Source organism: Orbicella faveolata, unplaced genomic scaffold (assembly GCF_042242905.1).
Source record: "Orbicella faveolata isolate gen_17 unplaced genomic scaffold, um_ofav_v1 contig_13, whole genome shotgun sequence".
Lineage (NCBI taxonomy): Eukaryota > Metazoa > Cnidaria > Anthozoa > Scleractinia > Merulinidae > Orbicella > Orbicella faveolata.
The window spans coordinates 15,352,091-15,368,330 of record NW_028301540.1 but is presented as its reverse complement, the minus strand read 5'-3'; the positions used below and the strand labels follow the sequence as shown (position 1 = coordinate 15,368,330).

General features: G+C 48.0%; 2 protein-coding genes and 1 pseudogene across 2 annotated transcripts; 1 reads left to right on the top strand and 2 right to left on the bottom strand.

The window, feature by feature from the left end:
* Nucleotides 1–1,995: 1,995 nt before the first annotated feature.
* On the bottom strand, nt 1,996–4,848 carry LOC149115227 (uncharacterized). Its single transcript, XM_089284774.1, has one exon. The coding sequence runs from the start codon at nt 4,161–4,163 to the stop codon at nt 2,706–2,708; it is 1,458 nt and encodes a 485-aa protein (XP_089140900.1). The 5' UTR covers nt 4,164–4,848; the 3' UTR covers nt 1,996–2,705.
* A 163-nt stretch (nt 4,849–5,011) lies between these two features.
* LOC149115226 (uncharacterized) lies at nt 5,012–6,262 on the top strand. The gene has a single exon (XM_089284775.1). It carries the CDS (start codon nt 5,012–5,014, stop codon nt 6,260–6,262), a length of 1,251 nt encoding a protein of 416 aa, XP_089140901.1.
* A 3,663-nt stretch (nt 6,263–9,925) lies between these two features.
* LOC149115225 (uncharacterized) lies at nt 9,926–10,841 on the bottom strand (annotated as a pseudogene).
* Nucleotides 10,842–16,240: the final 5,399 nt, after the last annotated feature.

The following is a 16,240-nucleotide window of genomic DNA, read 5'->3' as shown; positions in this document are numbered from 1 at the left end:
CTCAAGTTTTTTGCTGGCGATTATCAGCCCCGAAGAAACGAGAGCGAAACACCCCCCAGCGCCGCCTAAAGGAACTGTTACCGGCAGGCCAACCAAAGAGAGGGCGGAGCCAAAACTAGCGCTGGAAAAAGCTGCCGAGAGAACACTGGAGCCGGCGGCACTCCAATTAACGAACTTTCTCGTCCGTTTGTATTTTTTAGCAACGAGGCGATAGTAGCCGACCTCACGGTCCAAAGTGTTGGAAATCTCGTTGATCTTTTGCAAGCGGAAATTTTCAGAAGACGACGCCAGTACTGGATAGAGAGGCTCGGCAGGCGGCGCGCTTGGAGGTAACAGATTTGCTGAAGACATTGCGTGTATAAAGAAATTTAATTTAACTCTAATTCAAAAAGAAGCGGGAAGCTTTTGAAATCAAAGAGTTCGCCATTTTCGTCTTTACGCTAATGGTGATGGTATTTATAAACTCTTCTGTAGAACAGTCTCGCAAAACCTGTTCCGGAGAACCGTGGTAGCTTACCTTTTAAAAAGGCTTCCCTTTCACATCGAACAGGGCTAAGACATCCGACTTTTTGCCATTGAACAGATTCTTTTCTTCGTCGATCAAATTACAATGAATAAAATATGTCGTTAGAGATGTAATCCGTTTTACGAATGTTATAGTCTTCAACTTTCGCCCAATACCAAGCAAACCGGCTAAATCGCGATCAAGTTCAATCGGCTTTGTCCCAACCCCAAAATTTTTTATTATAAGCTGGCCAGCAGGTTGATTTATTTCTGTTTCCAACTTATAACTATATTTTGCGAACAGAACTTCTATTCCTTTTGCCAGGCTTTCTAAATCATAATACCCTGGGAGTAATTTACTAATTGACAAAGCTCTATCTTTGTCTTTATCTCCCAAGGAGGCTGAACCTTCTTTTTTCAAAGTGTCCCAGCTGTTGAATAAACTACAAGAAATGAGTTTCATGAAATGTACTTTCGGTATCGGCTCTTCAAAATAGATAGTCTCTCCATTCTTTTGTGTGACAATAGTGAGAACAACCATTTTTATATTTAACAAACAAAATTGTGTTCAAATACAATGGCGAATTTGTGGAAAGATCCTGAGTTTGTGAAAAAAGCAGATGCCGCCAAGAAAAAGTCGTGGACAAATTTTTTAAACCACTTTCCAAAAGCGGACAAAAGCCGGTTCGTTTCACAAGAAAGCATCGACGAGAAAAATAACGCAACAGCAGAGGTGTTTTTCAAAGAAAGCGAAGGCTCGTTTCAAAGGGTCTTCGGCTCAGACAGGCGGTATTGGAGCGCGGAAATGAAACAGGCGCTCGGTTTGGGAGACAGCGGGGGTTTTCCTTACCAATTGTCGCCACTTGGTTCAAAAGTTTCCTTGCCCATCCCTGCGGTACCTTTCGACGGTAAAGCGCCAAGCTTGAAGAAAATATTCAACGCCGAAATAAAAATCTACGTCACGCCTGGGCAATATTTCACAACAAAATTCAGAGAAATATTTCAAGAAATCAAACTCAGGCACACTTCTGGAACCGAATCAAAACACTGGTTAGGAGGGCCAGACATGAAATATTGGCCGCAACAGCTCAACTTCGCGGTTTTCTGCGCGACACAAGGTTGCGGAGTTTCTCGCGAAATCTTTGACAGCGGGATGAATCTCCCCCCGCAGATAAGAGCTTTTATATCTTCCACGTGTATTTCACGGTCAGGCGCATTTTGTACCAGCTAGGAGGTATTCAGAGCATAAGCGCTTTGCCCGGAGACCCGACGTTCAGCCAAATGAACAATCATTAGGACGTTGCTTCGTACAAAAGGATATGCGACGAGTTCGGCATTGATCCCTCGAGCGATTTTCGCTTCACACAAGGGAAAAAGCACGGCTTGGGAAGTGTATACATTGGCGTGACAGGGCACGGGCCGTTGAAAACAGGAACCGCTTATCCAAGAGGGTTCTATAAATTCAGTGATGAAGGCGGTGCGGCAAGCAAAGGAAATCTGCTTTCTTTCATTGAACCTTATGCCGTGGCCCAGTATGACTGGTTCGCGCCAAACACAGCATCCGGTTTGAGGCAGGTGGGGTTGTCGAGAATCAACCAGTCAATCGAGGCTTTCGTTTACTGCGTCCTGGGCGCGCAAGTCAACGTCCGCAGCAGCATTCTCGGCTCTGGCGGCCGGGCGAAAGAAGCCCAAAGCGAGTTCCTGGTGCTGATGGAAGGCGCGATCAGACAGCCCGACCTGGCCAAGAGCGTACAAAGGTACCAGCTTGCGGTGGATCAAGCGAAGGTCAGGCTCAATCTTGCTGTAGCCCCCATAGCCTGGTTCATGCCCGCGCAAATGATAATAAACACCGAAAGCACAATCGGTTACAACAACAAGCTGAAACAGGCGGTCTCCGGGATGAAACTTGGGGTGAACAACGAGGTAAACCCGGAGACAAAAAAAGCTGCGCTCAAACTAATGGCAGGCGGCCCGTCAAAAATTAACCCGCCCAACAGCCATCCGTCCAACCCGATACACAAAGCCGCAACAGCCGAATCAAGGAAATCAGCTTCTACCGAAACTCAGCAAGCACAGCCGACGGCACAAAAAATAGAGCCCAAGGCTCCAGATGAAACATCGCAACACGAAATAAACAAAACAGCTGTCATTGTTGGCGTAGTAGGATTCTCGGCTTTGCTGTTCATGGCTTGGCGGTAAAGTTAACGCCGCTTATTAAGATATTTTTCGAACAAAAAGGCCACCGCGGCAAGAATGAGCAGCCAGGTGTGCTCGGCCAGAAACCCGACGAATTGGCCGGCGGCTTTGAATAGAAAGCTCACAACCGAGCCAATCAGCCCGGGCAGCAGAGAACCAAGTTTCGCGGCAATATCTTTGAGGCCATTTCCCAAAGCTTTGCCGGTGGCTTTCAAACCTCTGGTGAGGGCCCCGATGACAGCTCCGATTGTGGTCCCGGCGGCGTTAGGAAAAGCGGTCAACGTCACGCCATATTTTTGGAAGATCTCTTTGACCCTTTCCATGAGAGGCCGCCCCCTTTCCCTTTCCGCAATCTGAGTTTGCAAACGCGCGATCTCCTCGTTTCTTCCTGCCACTCTGCCTTCTGCGGCTTCTTTGACGGAGGGCGAGGCATTCTCATCTTGAATGATTGCCTGGTCTTCCTCGTTTTGGCGCTGCAGCTCGCTTTCCTGCTCTTTCAGGTCGTCCAACGGTTTTGTTTGGTTGAGCCTTTCTTCCATGGCGTTTGTTTCACTTTCTTTTTGTGCGCGCAAGGTCTTGATTCTTTCAAGCTTTGCTTTCAATTTATCTATTTCTTGTACTTTTTTTGTAAGCGAGTCCAATTCTTTTTTCTTGTTTTCAAAATCGCTTTGATAGTTCTTTTTCAGTTCTTTCAGCCTACGCAGCTCTGCTTCACTTTCAAGATTCGAACCATGATTATCCTGAATGGCATCAATCTGAGCATTAGTTTTCCCGATTTTACCTCTCAGAACTTCGATTTCTTTCTTTTCTTCTTCTCTTTGCGAAGCGAGTGTTTCCGCCTGGCGTAGTTGTCTCTCTGCCTCTATCTGTCTTTGGCGTTGTTCTCTGATGGTGTCGCGGTCTTCAGCTATGATGTTTTCAGCTCTTGGCCCCAGAGCTGCTTTTTTCGCGTCTGTGAAACCTTTTTGTAACCCTTGGTCGCCAATCTTGAAAATTTTAGACTCACCTCCCCTTGGGCCAAATGAAACGATCTCAGTTTGACTACCTTTTTTGCTGAAACCAATTGGGCCCAATTTTTTGAAGTCTACCTTCGGGAACCAACTTTTGATTTTTTCTTTTGCCCTTTCAAGCATGGCCGGTTTGTCCTCGTTATGTATGAAAGGCTCGAGCAAAGGGATATTTTCTCCAACAATGAATGATGTCTCGGCATAAGAAGTGTCAGGCAGGCCGGACTGCTCGTGACGAAAAGTACTCATTTCCGTTTGTACGCCCTCGTTGTAGGGGGCGCCGGGTTGGTAGGGAGTGGATGCCGCACCTGGGTCAAAAGGTTTGGTTCTGTTAACCTCTTGTTCGTCATCATCATCATCGTTCTGGTTAATCCGGTTATCAAGGTCCGTGTCTTTGTAACCAAATTCGCCGCCTTCCGACATAGCGATATATTGTGAAGGTGAATTAATCAACATGACACGGGCGTGGGACAAAGAAAAATTCTGAGTCCCCGACAGGAATCGAACCCATGACCTCCCGAACACCGGGCGGGCGCTCTATCCACTGAGCTACGAGAACTCATGGAGAGCGAGGTCATTTAACTGAGTTCATATATGATAGGTGTCCTCCATACTGCTAGGATCAACGCTATCGAATTCATCGCGAGTAGTGATAAGTTAATAAAGATGGTGAATTTTAAGCTCGGTAATGAAATGTGAAGGTGAATTAATCAACATGACACGAGCGTGGGACAAAGAAAAATTCTGAGTCCCCGACAGGAATCGAACCCATGACCTCCCGAACACCGGGCGGGCGCTCTATCCACTGAGCTACGAGAACTCATGGAGAGCAAGGTCATTTAACTGAGTTCATATATGATAGGTGTCTTGCATACTGTTAGGATCAACGCTATCGAATTCATCGCGAGTAGTGATAAGTTAATAAAGATGGTGAATTTTAAGCTCGGTAATGAAATGTGAAGGTGAATTAATCAACATGACACGAGCGTGGGACAAAGAAAAATTCTGAGTCCCCGACAGGAATCGAACCCATGACCTCCCGAACACCGGGCGGGCGCTCTATCCACTGAGCTACGAGAACTCATGGAGAGCAAGGTCATTTAACTGAGTTCATATATGATAGGTGTCCTGCATACTGTTAGGATCAACGCTATCGAATTCATCGTGAGTAGTGATAAGTTAATAAAGATGGTGAATTTTAAGCTCGGTAATGAAATGTGAAGGTGAATTAATCAACATGACACGAGCCTGCAAGCCTGTTATTTTTTAAATTAGAAAAATAATCGCCGGTGTATTAATACACAATGTCAGTGCCAGAGAACCTTAGCCCAACTTACAACGAAAAGACATTACACGCCATGCAGGCCGAGCGCGCGGTCAAGCGAATCACCTTTATCCGCTCCGAAGCCAACCCCGGGGATAAGCTGTATGTTTCCGTGCCCAAGCTGAACGAGAACGAGGTTCTGGTGCCGAGCTCGCTAGCGCTTCGCTTTGACATCGACATTTCTGGAGGGCACGCCAACAACTTCCTTGTTCAGAACGTCACGCGGGCGCTCGTTGACAGGCTGGTCGTGAAGTTTGCAGGCACTATCCTGCAGGACACGGTTGGCTATGACATCTACAAAACTTTCGAAGACCTTTTCCTTTCGCAGGAAAAGCGAGACAACATGCTCCGCGAAGGGATTCAGAGCGAGGATTTATGCAAGATCCGCTCAGGCGCGGGAGACAAGAAAACCTCGGGCGTCGACGCTGAAAACAAGCTGAACGAGGTACACGGAAGCAAGTACCGGATCAGGCTTGACCACCAGATTTTAACCAACCCCGGTGTTTTCTACCCCCAAGCCCTTTACAACGACCTCACGTTCGATGTAAAACTTGCTAAAGCTATACATGTGGTCAGAGGCTCCCACACAACCCAGCTGAAATACAAGCTGACCAACATCCAGCTCGAGTACGAAATTATCCGCAGCAAGACTCTGGCGGACGAGGCACACAGCGTTTACTCCAGCGGCAAAGAGTTCACTTACGACCACGTGATGCATGACAAAGAGGTGTCTTTCAAAAAAGGAACTGACACGAGAATCAACATCAAAGTCAACGCCCAAAGAAGGTCACTAAAAGCCCTCCTCCTCCTGTTTGTAGAGCCGTATACTGCGGGCGACAGAGATTCAGAAAAATTCATCTTCCCGGCTCTGACGAAAGTCAGCGTCACGGTCAACGGCTCGCCCAACATGCTTTTCAACGACGGCATCGAAGGCAAGGACATGTGGGAAGAGGCCCACCGCTTCTTTGTGGAAGAAAAAAATAAAACCGAGCACATGAATGCGACAAAGTTTTACACCGGTGATAAGTTCGGGCTTGTGATTGACATGCGCTCCATGGCGGACCAGTCGATGTACGGCAGCGGCACCCGCATTGTGAACAGTACAGACGAGGTCCAGCTGGAAATTGAGCGGAAAGCCGAAGGCTCAGGCGACGTGAAATGCCATGTATTCGTAATCTCCGACTCCCAGTTCAACCTTATGGAAAGACAGCTAGAATCTGTACAGTTTTAATATGGACCCAAGCAAGATACCCTTCAACGCTCTCATTGTGGGGCCGACGAATTCAGGCAAATCAAGGTTTGTGTTGGACCAGATCTACGGCCCTTTCCGCTTCAAGTTCCGCTACATCGTGCTCATCTGCCCGACATTCGCGCACAACAAGACCTACCACAGAATTGGTGAAAATGATCCAAAAATGGATGTGATAATGTGTGAGCAGCACGACGTGGAAAAGTGGTTGAAGCTCGTGAGATGGCTTTTCGAGGGCGCCAACACGCTCATAATACTCGATGACTGCGCAGCCTCCAAAGATGTGAAAGGGCGTACAGGCGAGCTGGTGAATCTCGCCTTTTCTGCTCGACATACGGGCATCAGCGTTTGGGTGCTGACTCAGAAGATGACCGGCATAACATCTTCCTTCCGGGAGAACGTGGCGACGATCGTTCTCTTTTACACCCCCTCGGCCAAGACCACGAAAGCCATTTTTGATGATTACGCCGGCGAACTCTCTCAGGATGAGTACAAAGGTCTGGTTTCAAAGCTGAAAGAGCGAAAGTTCTCTTATCTCGTGTTCTCGCTTCGCCACACCTACGGGGTGAAGTTATTTTGAATAAAAAAAAAATGGAAGCTGTATATAGCCTTGAACAATGGCTGAAGAAGAGGCCGCGTTAGCAGAAGTTATGAACCTACTTCAACCCGAGCCTGAGCCGTCGAGTGTTGTAGCGGGTGACCTTGTTCCAACCGCCCCCAGACCTGACACTCCTGCTCTTCGTGAGCAGCTGGCCGTGCTGGTGTCTACAGGCAAAGCCAAAGAGGCCATCGGAGTGCAGTTAACCTACGAGCAGGTGAAGCGCCTGAGCGACAAAGAGGTCGAGAAATACACCAAACGCTACGAGACGTACGTGGGCTCAAAGACAACAGAAAGCCTGATCGACAGCTTTATTTTTCTTGTATCCAAAGTGGTCGGAATGACCGTCAACATCAAAGACATCGACGCTTACCAAAAAGAACTCAGAAACGACTACATCATAAACAAAGAGCTCTCCAATCTGGCCGGCAACCTTGCTTTGAAGTGCGGCCGGTTTCTTGCTGCGGCCAACGCGGCGCTGATCACCACAAAACATGTTGATTTTAACTCACATTTGGAGAAAAAGGCCGAAGTAAAATCGGAAGAGCAATCCTCAACAACCGCTGAGTGATTGCAGAAAAATCCTGAGTGAATTTTTAAGCATTATTATATTTGCTCATCATGTCAACCGAACAATCCGAGAGCGCACCTGCCGTCGATGTCACACAGCAAGCGACAACTCCGACTACAACAACGTCAACGCAGCGCGTAAAAAATCCCAAGCGTGTGGCCGCTGGAAAAATGGTTGCTGAAAGAACGCGGCTGGCCCGGGAGCAACAGAAAAAAGCAGCTGAGGCTTATATGGCAAGCAACAAGGCGAAAGCCACAACAGCGGCCCCCGAGCCAGCCCCGACTACAGAAGGCGAAAGCTCAAACTGCAGCGGAGAAAAAAATATCGACCTCAGCACCACCCAATGGCTTGCTGTTGCCAGCATAGTCGTTTCACTTGTCGGGATTTATTACAAACGTGAAGAGCTCAAGACCGCATTCGCCAAAAAAACACCGGAGCCCGCGCCTGAGCCCGCGCGTGTTGAGCCAGAACCTGCTCGCGCGACACAGACAAAAGGTTTGAAAAAAATGATTTAAACTTTCACCTGTAGTAGATAAACATGAAGAAAGTTGACGTTCCCCAAATTCGGATCTCTTCAGCAGCAATTTTTGGTATTGGGCTGTTATGGTACGACTTCAACGTAAAGATTTTTCATACAGTCCGCGATCTTTTGCGTGCAACATTGTTTGAAAAAGATGAAGAAGGAGATAAAATCCGCGATATTTTGGCCGCCGCATACTATGGCGAGGATGGCGAGGATGACGAGGATGAAGAAGAAAAGACAGATTAATTTATTTTAAACTTTTGTTTTTACTTATATCAACCGCTATCATGTCCGACAACAAGCTTGTTAAGACCATCATAGACGCCGCTACTCTCACTGGCTTAGCCGCTGGCATCGGCTGGGCCGCAAAAAAGGTTGTAAAAGAGAATTTTACTTCTGATCCCAGCAGCAGCGCGATGAATTACGTGCAGTTCACCGCCGTCATGGCGGGCAGCATTGCGCTCAAAAAGTACCTCGAGGATCAAAAAATCCTTCCTGACAGCGTCTGAAATTAATGATTTGAAAAAAAGACTCTGCAATATAGCACCATGGCGAGCATCGCGATTATGGTTGGTGGGGCTGTGTTGAACGCCACGGCTTTTATCGGTGGCAATTATCTGGCGAGGGCGCTTGGCGGGGGCGACAAAGCTGCGCTTGAAGAAAAAAAGCGCCATGACAAAGTTCTCGAGGCTTATCAAGCGGCTTACGCCAAATAAACGCGCGACCGCACCCATCTTCTCGACTGGATTGCGACCAACGCGCAAATAAAGGCGGAGGCCAAGCAGAACTTCACCAACACTGACTATGCCTTCAAACTCTACAACCAGGCGCATCCTGACGAACAAATGATACCCCCCAAAGAGCCCAAGTTCTCAGATTTCTATCAGCCGAGCGAGCAGCAAAAAAATGGTGAACTCATATTCGTGGGCGCCGGGGTGCTCGCTCTGGGCTACGCAGCCTTCCGGTTCCTTTAAACTTTTTTACGCCTTACTTATAGTAACGGTATGGACGCCAAACTCGCAAAGATATACCATGGCCCCGGGGGCTACTGGAAAGGAATCGCCGCGATCCAAAAATTAGCCGAGGCCGCCAAGGTACCTGAAGAAACCGCAAAAAAGTGGCTGATCAAGCAAGCGCTCTGGCAGATATTCCTCCCCGCGCCGAGGCGAATTCCTCGGCCGAAATTCGACGTTCCAACACCCAACAAGGTCCATCAGGCGGACCTTCTTTTTCTGCCGCACGACAAGCTACCTCGTGGCCGCAATGTTTTCAAATATGCGCTGACCGTTGTCGACGTGGCCAGCCGCTACAAGGAGGCCAAACCCCTGACTTCGAAAAATTCTGATGAGGTCGCCCAGGCCTTTCAGAAGATATACAAGCGCGGGCCTCTCAAATGGCCTGAAATGCTGCAGGTTGACCCCGGGCGCGAATTCATGGGCGCTGTCACAAAGAAGATGGAAAAGCACGAAACATATATCCGGCGCGGGCGCGCTGACATTCACCGCGACCAGGCCATTGTTGAACGTTTCAACCGCACCCTCGCTGAGCGCTTGTTCGGCCACCAGTACGCCGCGGAAATGCGACTCTCTGAGGGCCAGCGGTCCACTGCCTGGGTAAAAAGACTTCCTGAAGTTGTTTCGGCTTTGAACAACGAGGTCACAAGCCTTATCGGCAAGAAACCCGCCGTTGCCATCAAAGAAAAATCTGTTTATGCAAGGCCTTCGACACCTTATTCAAGGCTTGTTGGAAAAAGCGAAAAAATACTTCCCTCTCTTGTCCAAGTTCGTTATCTCTACCAGCCCGGTCTTTGAAAGTTTACAGCATTGAAAGATCTTTCACAAAACCGGATCAACCCGTTCTCTACTATCTGCGCGACGGTCCCAAGCGCGGCTTCGTGCGTGAAGAGTTGCTGGTTGTCCCTCCAAACACTACTCTTCCTCCGGCTGACGTGAACTAAAGGTGAAATTCGATTGGTTCGGTATGTATCCCATCAGGCAGCACCCACCGCTTGTCGTAATAAGCGCTCAGCCCCAGCTTCTGCTGCTCGTAAGTGAGCATGTGCCCGTCCCGCATCCTGAAACCTCTGTTGGTTGCCGTGTCTTTGCTGCCTTCCAGCGCTTCCTTAAAACGCTGCCACGTTATCTCGTTCTGCTTCTTTGACATGCCCTTCGTGCTAAACTTCTTTTTTTTTCGCCCTCTCCTTCGTCGGCGTAATAGCACCTCGAGCAGAGCGCGATCATCCGGCTGCCCTCGAACTCAAGTTTGAAGAGGCCTGGGGTCCGGCCGCTCCACTTGTCCCAAGCCAGCCACTGATTTTTTTCCGCCTCGAATTCTTGCTTCAGCTCTGGCCGGACAATGTCTTCGAGCCGCTCGCCGGAGATTGCAATGTAGTTGCTGTCCGTGTCCATCTGGATCAGCTCAAAATCTCTTCTGTCGATATACCTGTCGAGAAAGTCGTAATAGAACTCCAGCATCCGCAGCTTCGCCAGCTGGTAGACGGCGATTCCAATATGAAACGGCCTTCTGATTGTGACCCGGGGCTTCCGGCTTTCCAACTCACACGCCTGCCCGACCTCTTCAAGATCAGAGAAATACGCGCTCCGCAAGGCTCTGTCGACCACCTTCTCGTCTTTGGTGTAAATCACATTTGTTTGCCGCTCCAAAGCTTCAATAAGCTTCCCGTACGCGCTGTTTCCCAGAAGTTTGAACACTTCAGCGAGCAACGCCTTGCTTTCGTCCACGTCTCCTGACCGGCGCGCCTCCGTCACCTGCTCCACGAACCAGGGAAAGATCTTGGCCGGTTTGTAGTCGATTGTTCTGTAAACCCTCGTGATTACCGCCCCGTGGTTCACGTACCACAACAGCAGAGGGGCGTACACCAACATCCGTTCTGCAGACAGCGCTCCCACAAGTTTTTTTCCGTCTCCGCGATTTCTGCCCGTTCTTTCCAAGTAATCGGCCATATGTTGCGGCACAGCTTTGGCAGGCACCTGTTTGTTGTAGAAGAAAGGATACATCTCATCGAACTTGGGATGCGAGCGCTCTGGAATCACGATGTCGACTTCGCCAAATCCAAACCATTTTCCTTCTTTGAGTATGTGCGTTAGTATAGGGGCCGCCTCCGCTTGGAACGCGCCTCTGTAGTGCTTGACATTTTCCTTCCCGCAAGGCATGTCTTTGAGCATGGTAGAAAGATAAAGAGCGTTGGCGTCTAAACCGATGATTTTTTTTGCAAAGACGCGGTTCTGATATTTGATGAGACCTTATCCTCGTGACACCAGCTTCGTGGTACCTTGTGAAAACCAGGCTCGGCCCCCCAACAACAGCTTCTTTCAGCATCTCATATGCTTCTTCGCCCGGGCTGTAAAGATCTGCGCCCCGCTCAACCGCTCCCGGAGCAAGTAGTGCAAACTCACGCCTGGGATGCTCACAGCGTCTTTCAGAATGTCTATCCCCTTCTCAGTGTAGAAGTTTCTCATCTTTTCCAGAGCCTCAAGGCCGGGAGCCACATCGAGATTGTTGTAGTAACGCAGCCAGTCTGCGAAGGTGCGCATGCCCTTGTCTTTGAACACTCGCTGGCATCCCTACCATTCATCCCGCGTGAGAACGTATTCGCCCTTTAGCTTCGAATACCAGTCCTCGTATTTTGGGAGCCCGGGGTAATCAAGCTTTTCGGGGGTGTCAAACCATTCGTAGGGAAACCACGATTTCACTGCCTTGCATCCGTAGGCTTTCACCCATTTGTCGTAGCTCGTCCCCGGGCCGAGGTAGTTGATGATATCGAGGAAACGGGCCCCCCAGGTGAGTAAGAACATGGTTTTGTTCCCCTTTTTCGCCACTCTGACTTTTTTTGATACTTCAGCAAGAGTGCTGGCGAAGTGGTTTTTGATCAGATTCAGGTCGTTACTGCCTGAGTTGAACCCTAAGACAGGAACCTGGTTGCACCATTCGTAGATTTTTGCTGCTGCTCTTTTGGTAGCAGGTGCATGTCTTCTGGCACAAACTCCGCTCGCACCTGGTCCTGGATGTTTTTTCCGCGTCTATGTAACTCTTTCATAAACTTGTGGACCAACTCCGCGGGGTCTCTTTCACAGATGTGGGTGGGCTCTCTTTCAAGAGTGTCGCCGATACTAACCGAGATTGGCACGTGCGCGTTTTCTATCGTTAACGCTCCTGTCGGCTCTTTCCGATAGTTTTTATCGCCATACGACTCGAAATCGTACAAGGTTGCGTGCTGGTAAGTTTTCGTTTCCGTCCTCGGAAGTTCCCCCTTAAGATGCCCAACTTCGCAAGACCATGCCTCGATTACTTCGTAGCCGATCTTCCGCAGAAATGCGGTACGGTTCAGGGTGGCTTGGTACAGTTGTTCAGGGGTTTTACCGTTGTTGAGAATCATCTGTTCTCGATAGCGTGGGAAACATTTTGGGCATCCGTGGAAAGGGCAGCCGTGGTATTAGAACACCGTCCTCGTTTCGTGGTTGTACCCGTCGACAGGCGAGCTCTTCATTTTCCCACCTTCTCGCGGAAGCCATCTCTCGCCCCCATGCCCGCACATTGCATGATGAATGTGGATACCCCGTTGCTTCGCTTCTCGCTCCAGCCACAGCAGCGCTTGTCTAGATGCTGTGCTGTTTGGGTACATCACTTTCTCGAAAGCTGTCTGCGGGGCTTCGACTTCCCCCCCCCCCCCGGGTAATAGATTGCCGTTTTTCCTGCACTGCAGGTTTGGAAATGCCGTTTGAGACTTTAAGCTTGTGTGAATCTCTGACGGCAATGAGTGCATTCATAGGTTTTCGCCAGCTTTGTGATGTCTTTTATCAGGAAAGCGTGCCCTTCGTAGATACCGATTGTCAGAATGTTTTTCAGTTTGGGATTCGCGTTTACTCTGAGATGCCATACCACTTCACCGTCTTCTAAACGCTCAGGCTCGTAGACACGTATTCCGAGCCAAGATGCGACGGCTGTGGCTTCCACCTTGTCCAACTCATCTAGAGACGTTTTTGCGAAGTTTGCAGGTATGGATTCGAGTTTGTAGAAACTCTGGGCCAAGCTTCTTGCCTCTTTTGTGCACCGATCTGGGCGCGCTCCTCGGTGCACAGCGATGCACCGCCATAGGCACAGGTTGTCGTAATACGTGTCCAACGCCACCATTGCCCGGCTATGGGCAAGGTTGCGCAGCCAGTCCGGTAACGGGCCTGTTCCAACCAATGGCTGCCTGTCAATCACAACCTTCAGGTCAGCGTTGAAAAAGCTTTCAAACACCCACTTTGTATTCGACCTTTCAACACTTTCAAGCTCAAGGCGACTTTTTTCCTGGGGGTGAGCCATTCTTCCGCATCTTCCAGTCTGTTAATCCAAGGTGAGCCCTTGATTGTGTAGTAAATAATCACCGTTCCATCCTCAATGTTGCGCAACTGATACGAGAAAACATGCCTCAGATAAAAAGACGTACTTACGTTTTCTCATATCTTCTCCATAAAGTCTGGTGTGAGGTTTTTTCCCAGACCTCTGATGAAGTGCCATCGAATATAACGCCGTCCTTTACTCTCTTCCCCCTCATGCGTTACATCATCGAACAGGTACAGAATCTCATTCTGGTAGTCTGTCACTGTTCGGATGTTCTGCGCAGGAAAGGGGTCGTACTCCTTCAGAAGCTCTTGATTTTTTCTCCCCTTTCTTTGCCGTGGAGGGGGTCTTGGTTGGTAAGGTTTTGGAAGTAAAGGTTTTTGCAAACGCTTCTACGTTTCTTGGGAAATAGGTTCATCCATCACGTTCTCGACAAGCTTTCTAACGGCTGGTGCGTTTTCCGCAAGTAATTGGTTAAAATACTGCAACGTTTCTGGATCGATTTTTGCAAGTTCTTCTCCCAGTCTTTCTTCAAACCTTTGGTCATTGGAAGCCATTGTTCCTTGCGGTTTAATACTTATCCTCATTTCTCTAATTGTGTTGCCTTCAGCTCGAGCAGAACGAGATCGAAATCTTTCTTCGCTTTTTTGCCCTTCCGCATTAGCCGCTGGTTTACAGTTTTCCCTCCGCAGCCCCTGCATAACCGGTAGGCGCACTGCACCCCGACCCCGCAGACCCGACATGGGGCCGGCATTCTTATCCCTTTCTTTAGCTGGTAGTTGTGCTGCTTGCACAAGGTCCCCACACACCGCTTTCCACAGCTTTCTTTCCGGCCCCGCATCAGCCACGCGCATTTGGGGAAACAGCGAGATCTATGTAGGAAAGGATCAAAGAACACGACAAGGATATACGACTCGCCCGTACCCAGACCTCCGCCGTTTCTAAACACACCCACGAGACCGGCCACTATCCTATCCGGAATGAGGTCAAGTTTATTGATCGAGATCCTCACTGGTACACACGTAGGGTCAAGGAAGCTATTCACATAAGACTTCACCCTAATAACATCAACAGGGATAGTGGAATTGAAATTCCTTAAGCATGGATACCCACGATCAAGAAACACAACAACAGGAGAACGGTACAACAGCGGACCACTGAGGGAACAGCTACTCGCCGGAACAATGGAACAATAGGAGGATCGAAATGCACCAATCACAGCCGACCTTTGTGATATAAATGATACCGTGCAATCAGTCGACCTTATCGCCTGAAGAAGACCAGCACTAAGCAGTCGAAACGTCGCGATCTACATCTCAAGTGACTACATCGTGAGACAAACGATAATACACTCTACTATCCAGATATTGTCAGTATCACCATGCTGTAGTCGAAAAGAGAAGCATTCCTTTGCGATAAAAATCAAACACAAATTCATTGCTATTCTTTAAAACATCCCTCCTTCAACTTCATAGGCTTTGACAATCTCGTGAAAATTTTAGAGGGTCCCAAAAACGGCTTTATAATGGTTGGCGACTATTTTCAGCGAGCTATTCGGGTTTAAGTGGGCACTGATGAATATGTTAAGTTGTAGAAAGTTCATCGCGCAGGACTGTTCATGTTTGTTTTACACAAATTCGAGTAGTTATTTGTACAATCAAACCTGTATATAACGGCCCCGTATTAAGCGGCCACCCTCTATTAAGCGGCCAGTTTTCAAAGTCCCGATTTTTCGCTCATACAAACGCTGTATTTGTTACCTGTATTAGGCAGCCACCTCTAATAAGCGGCCGCGGCCACCCTGTAGCAGTCCTATGTTTGTCTTTCTTTGTTATTTTACCTGTATTAAGCGGCCATCCTGAACGTAACAACTGCGAAATGACGGAATGAGATATTTTGTTGTGAACTGTAAGTCATAGAAATACAGCGCTGTATACCGTAGAAGAGGAGGGAGCAATTTATTGCACAGTACTTTTACACAATGTTACCTACATTATACCGTTAAGTTACAAGTTGGTACTGAACCTTGTTTTAAGTATTGATCGCTTGAAAGAGTGTGGATTCTCCTATTCTTTCCTTGCATGAAGTGAGGGTGGCTACAGTTCGACTGTATTTAGATCTTGTCGTCACTATGAACATAATGAGTAGATTTACTTTCCACATTTGATGAATGTTTAATCAAAATTACATTTTAAAAGTCAACAGCTTATTAGCCGAAATCAATCTGTTGATTCACGTATTGTTATGCCCAAAATTTTTTTTTTTCCTGTTGCCTGTTGCTAAGGAAACGAAACAGTAATTAAACAGTATTGTGAAACCGATCGCGCGATCGCGTAACCTCAAAACACTTGCTAAAAGTTTAATCTTTGGCTTTGTCAGTGGCTGGCTTTTAAGCTTCTTGGGTTGTAATTTCACAACGAACTTACTTTTTACACAATGAAATAATGTTTCGCTGTTTGAGAGTCGTCCTGGTACTTATTAAGAAATATTCCCACTGTTGCACAAGATGTGTTTGTTCAGGTCTGACGAGATTAGGAATATGAAGTCATTTTGTTGGCTTATCGATTCAGTCGTTGCATTTTGTGCGAGTGACAAATCTTTCAGTCGGTCAAACAAAGCTAGTGAAATGCGTACTGAACAACAAAGTAAGCCCTTAGGTCTCATTTTAATGATTTGGTGTGCTTTCTCAAGTGTTTAGCAGAAACAGAGATTCGAGACAGTACGTCAAGTTGCTACTTCTATCGTCTAGTGATTGCTTTTTGATGCTAATAGTTTCAAGAAACCAGCAGTAATTAAAGATAATTACAGCGTGTTTGACGTTTTCAATTAACTGGAACGAACTCATGTCCCGACAGCAAAGGTAATGTTTGGGGTAAAAAGATGTAACACAATGGCGATATTATCCTGTGGATGATATTTCCT

Coding starts and splice junctions, on each gene's coding strand:
- LOC149115226 (XM_089284775.1), top strand. CDS start 5,012: ATGTCAGTGCCAGAGAACCTTAGCCCAACTTACAACGAAAAGACATTA.
- LOC149115227 (XM_089284774.1), bottom strand. CDS start 4,163: ATGTTGATTAATTCACCTTCACAATATATCGCTATGTCGGAAGGCGGC.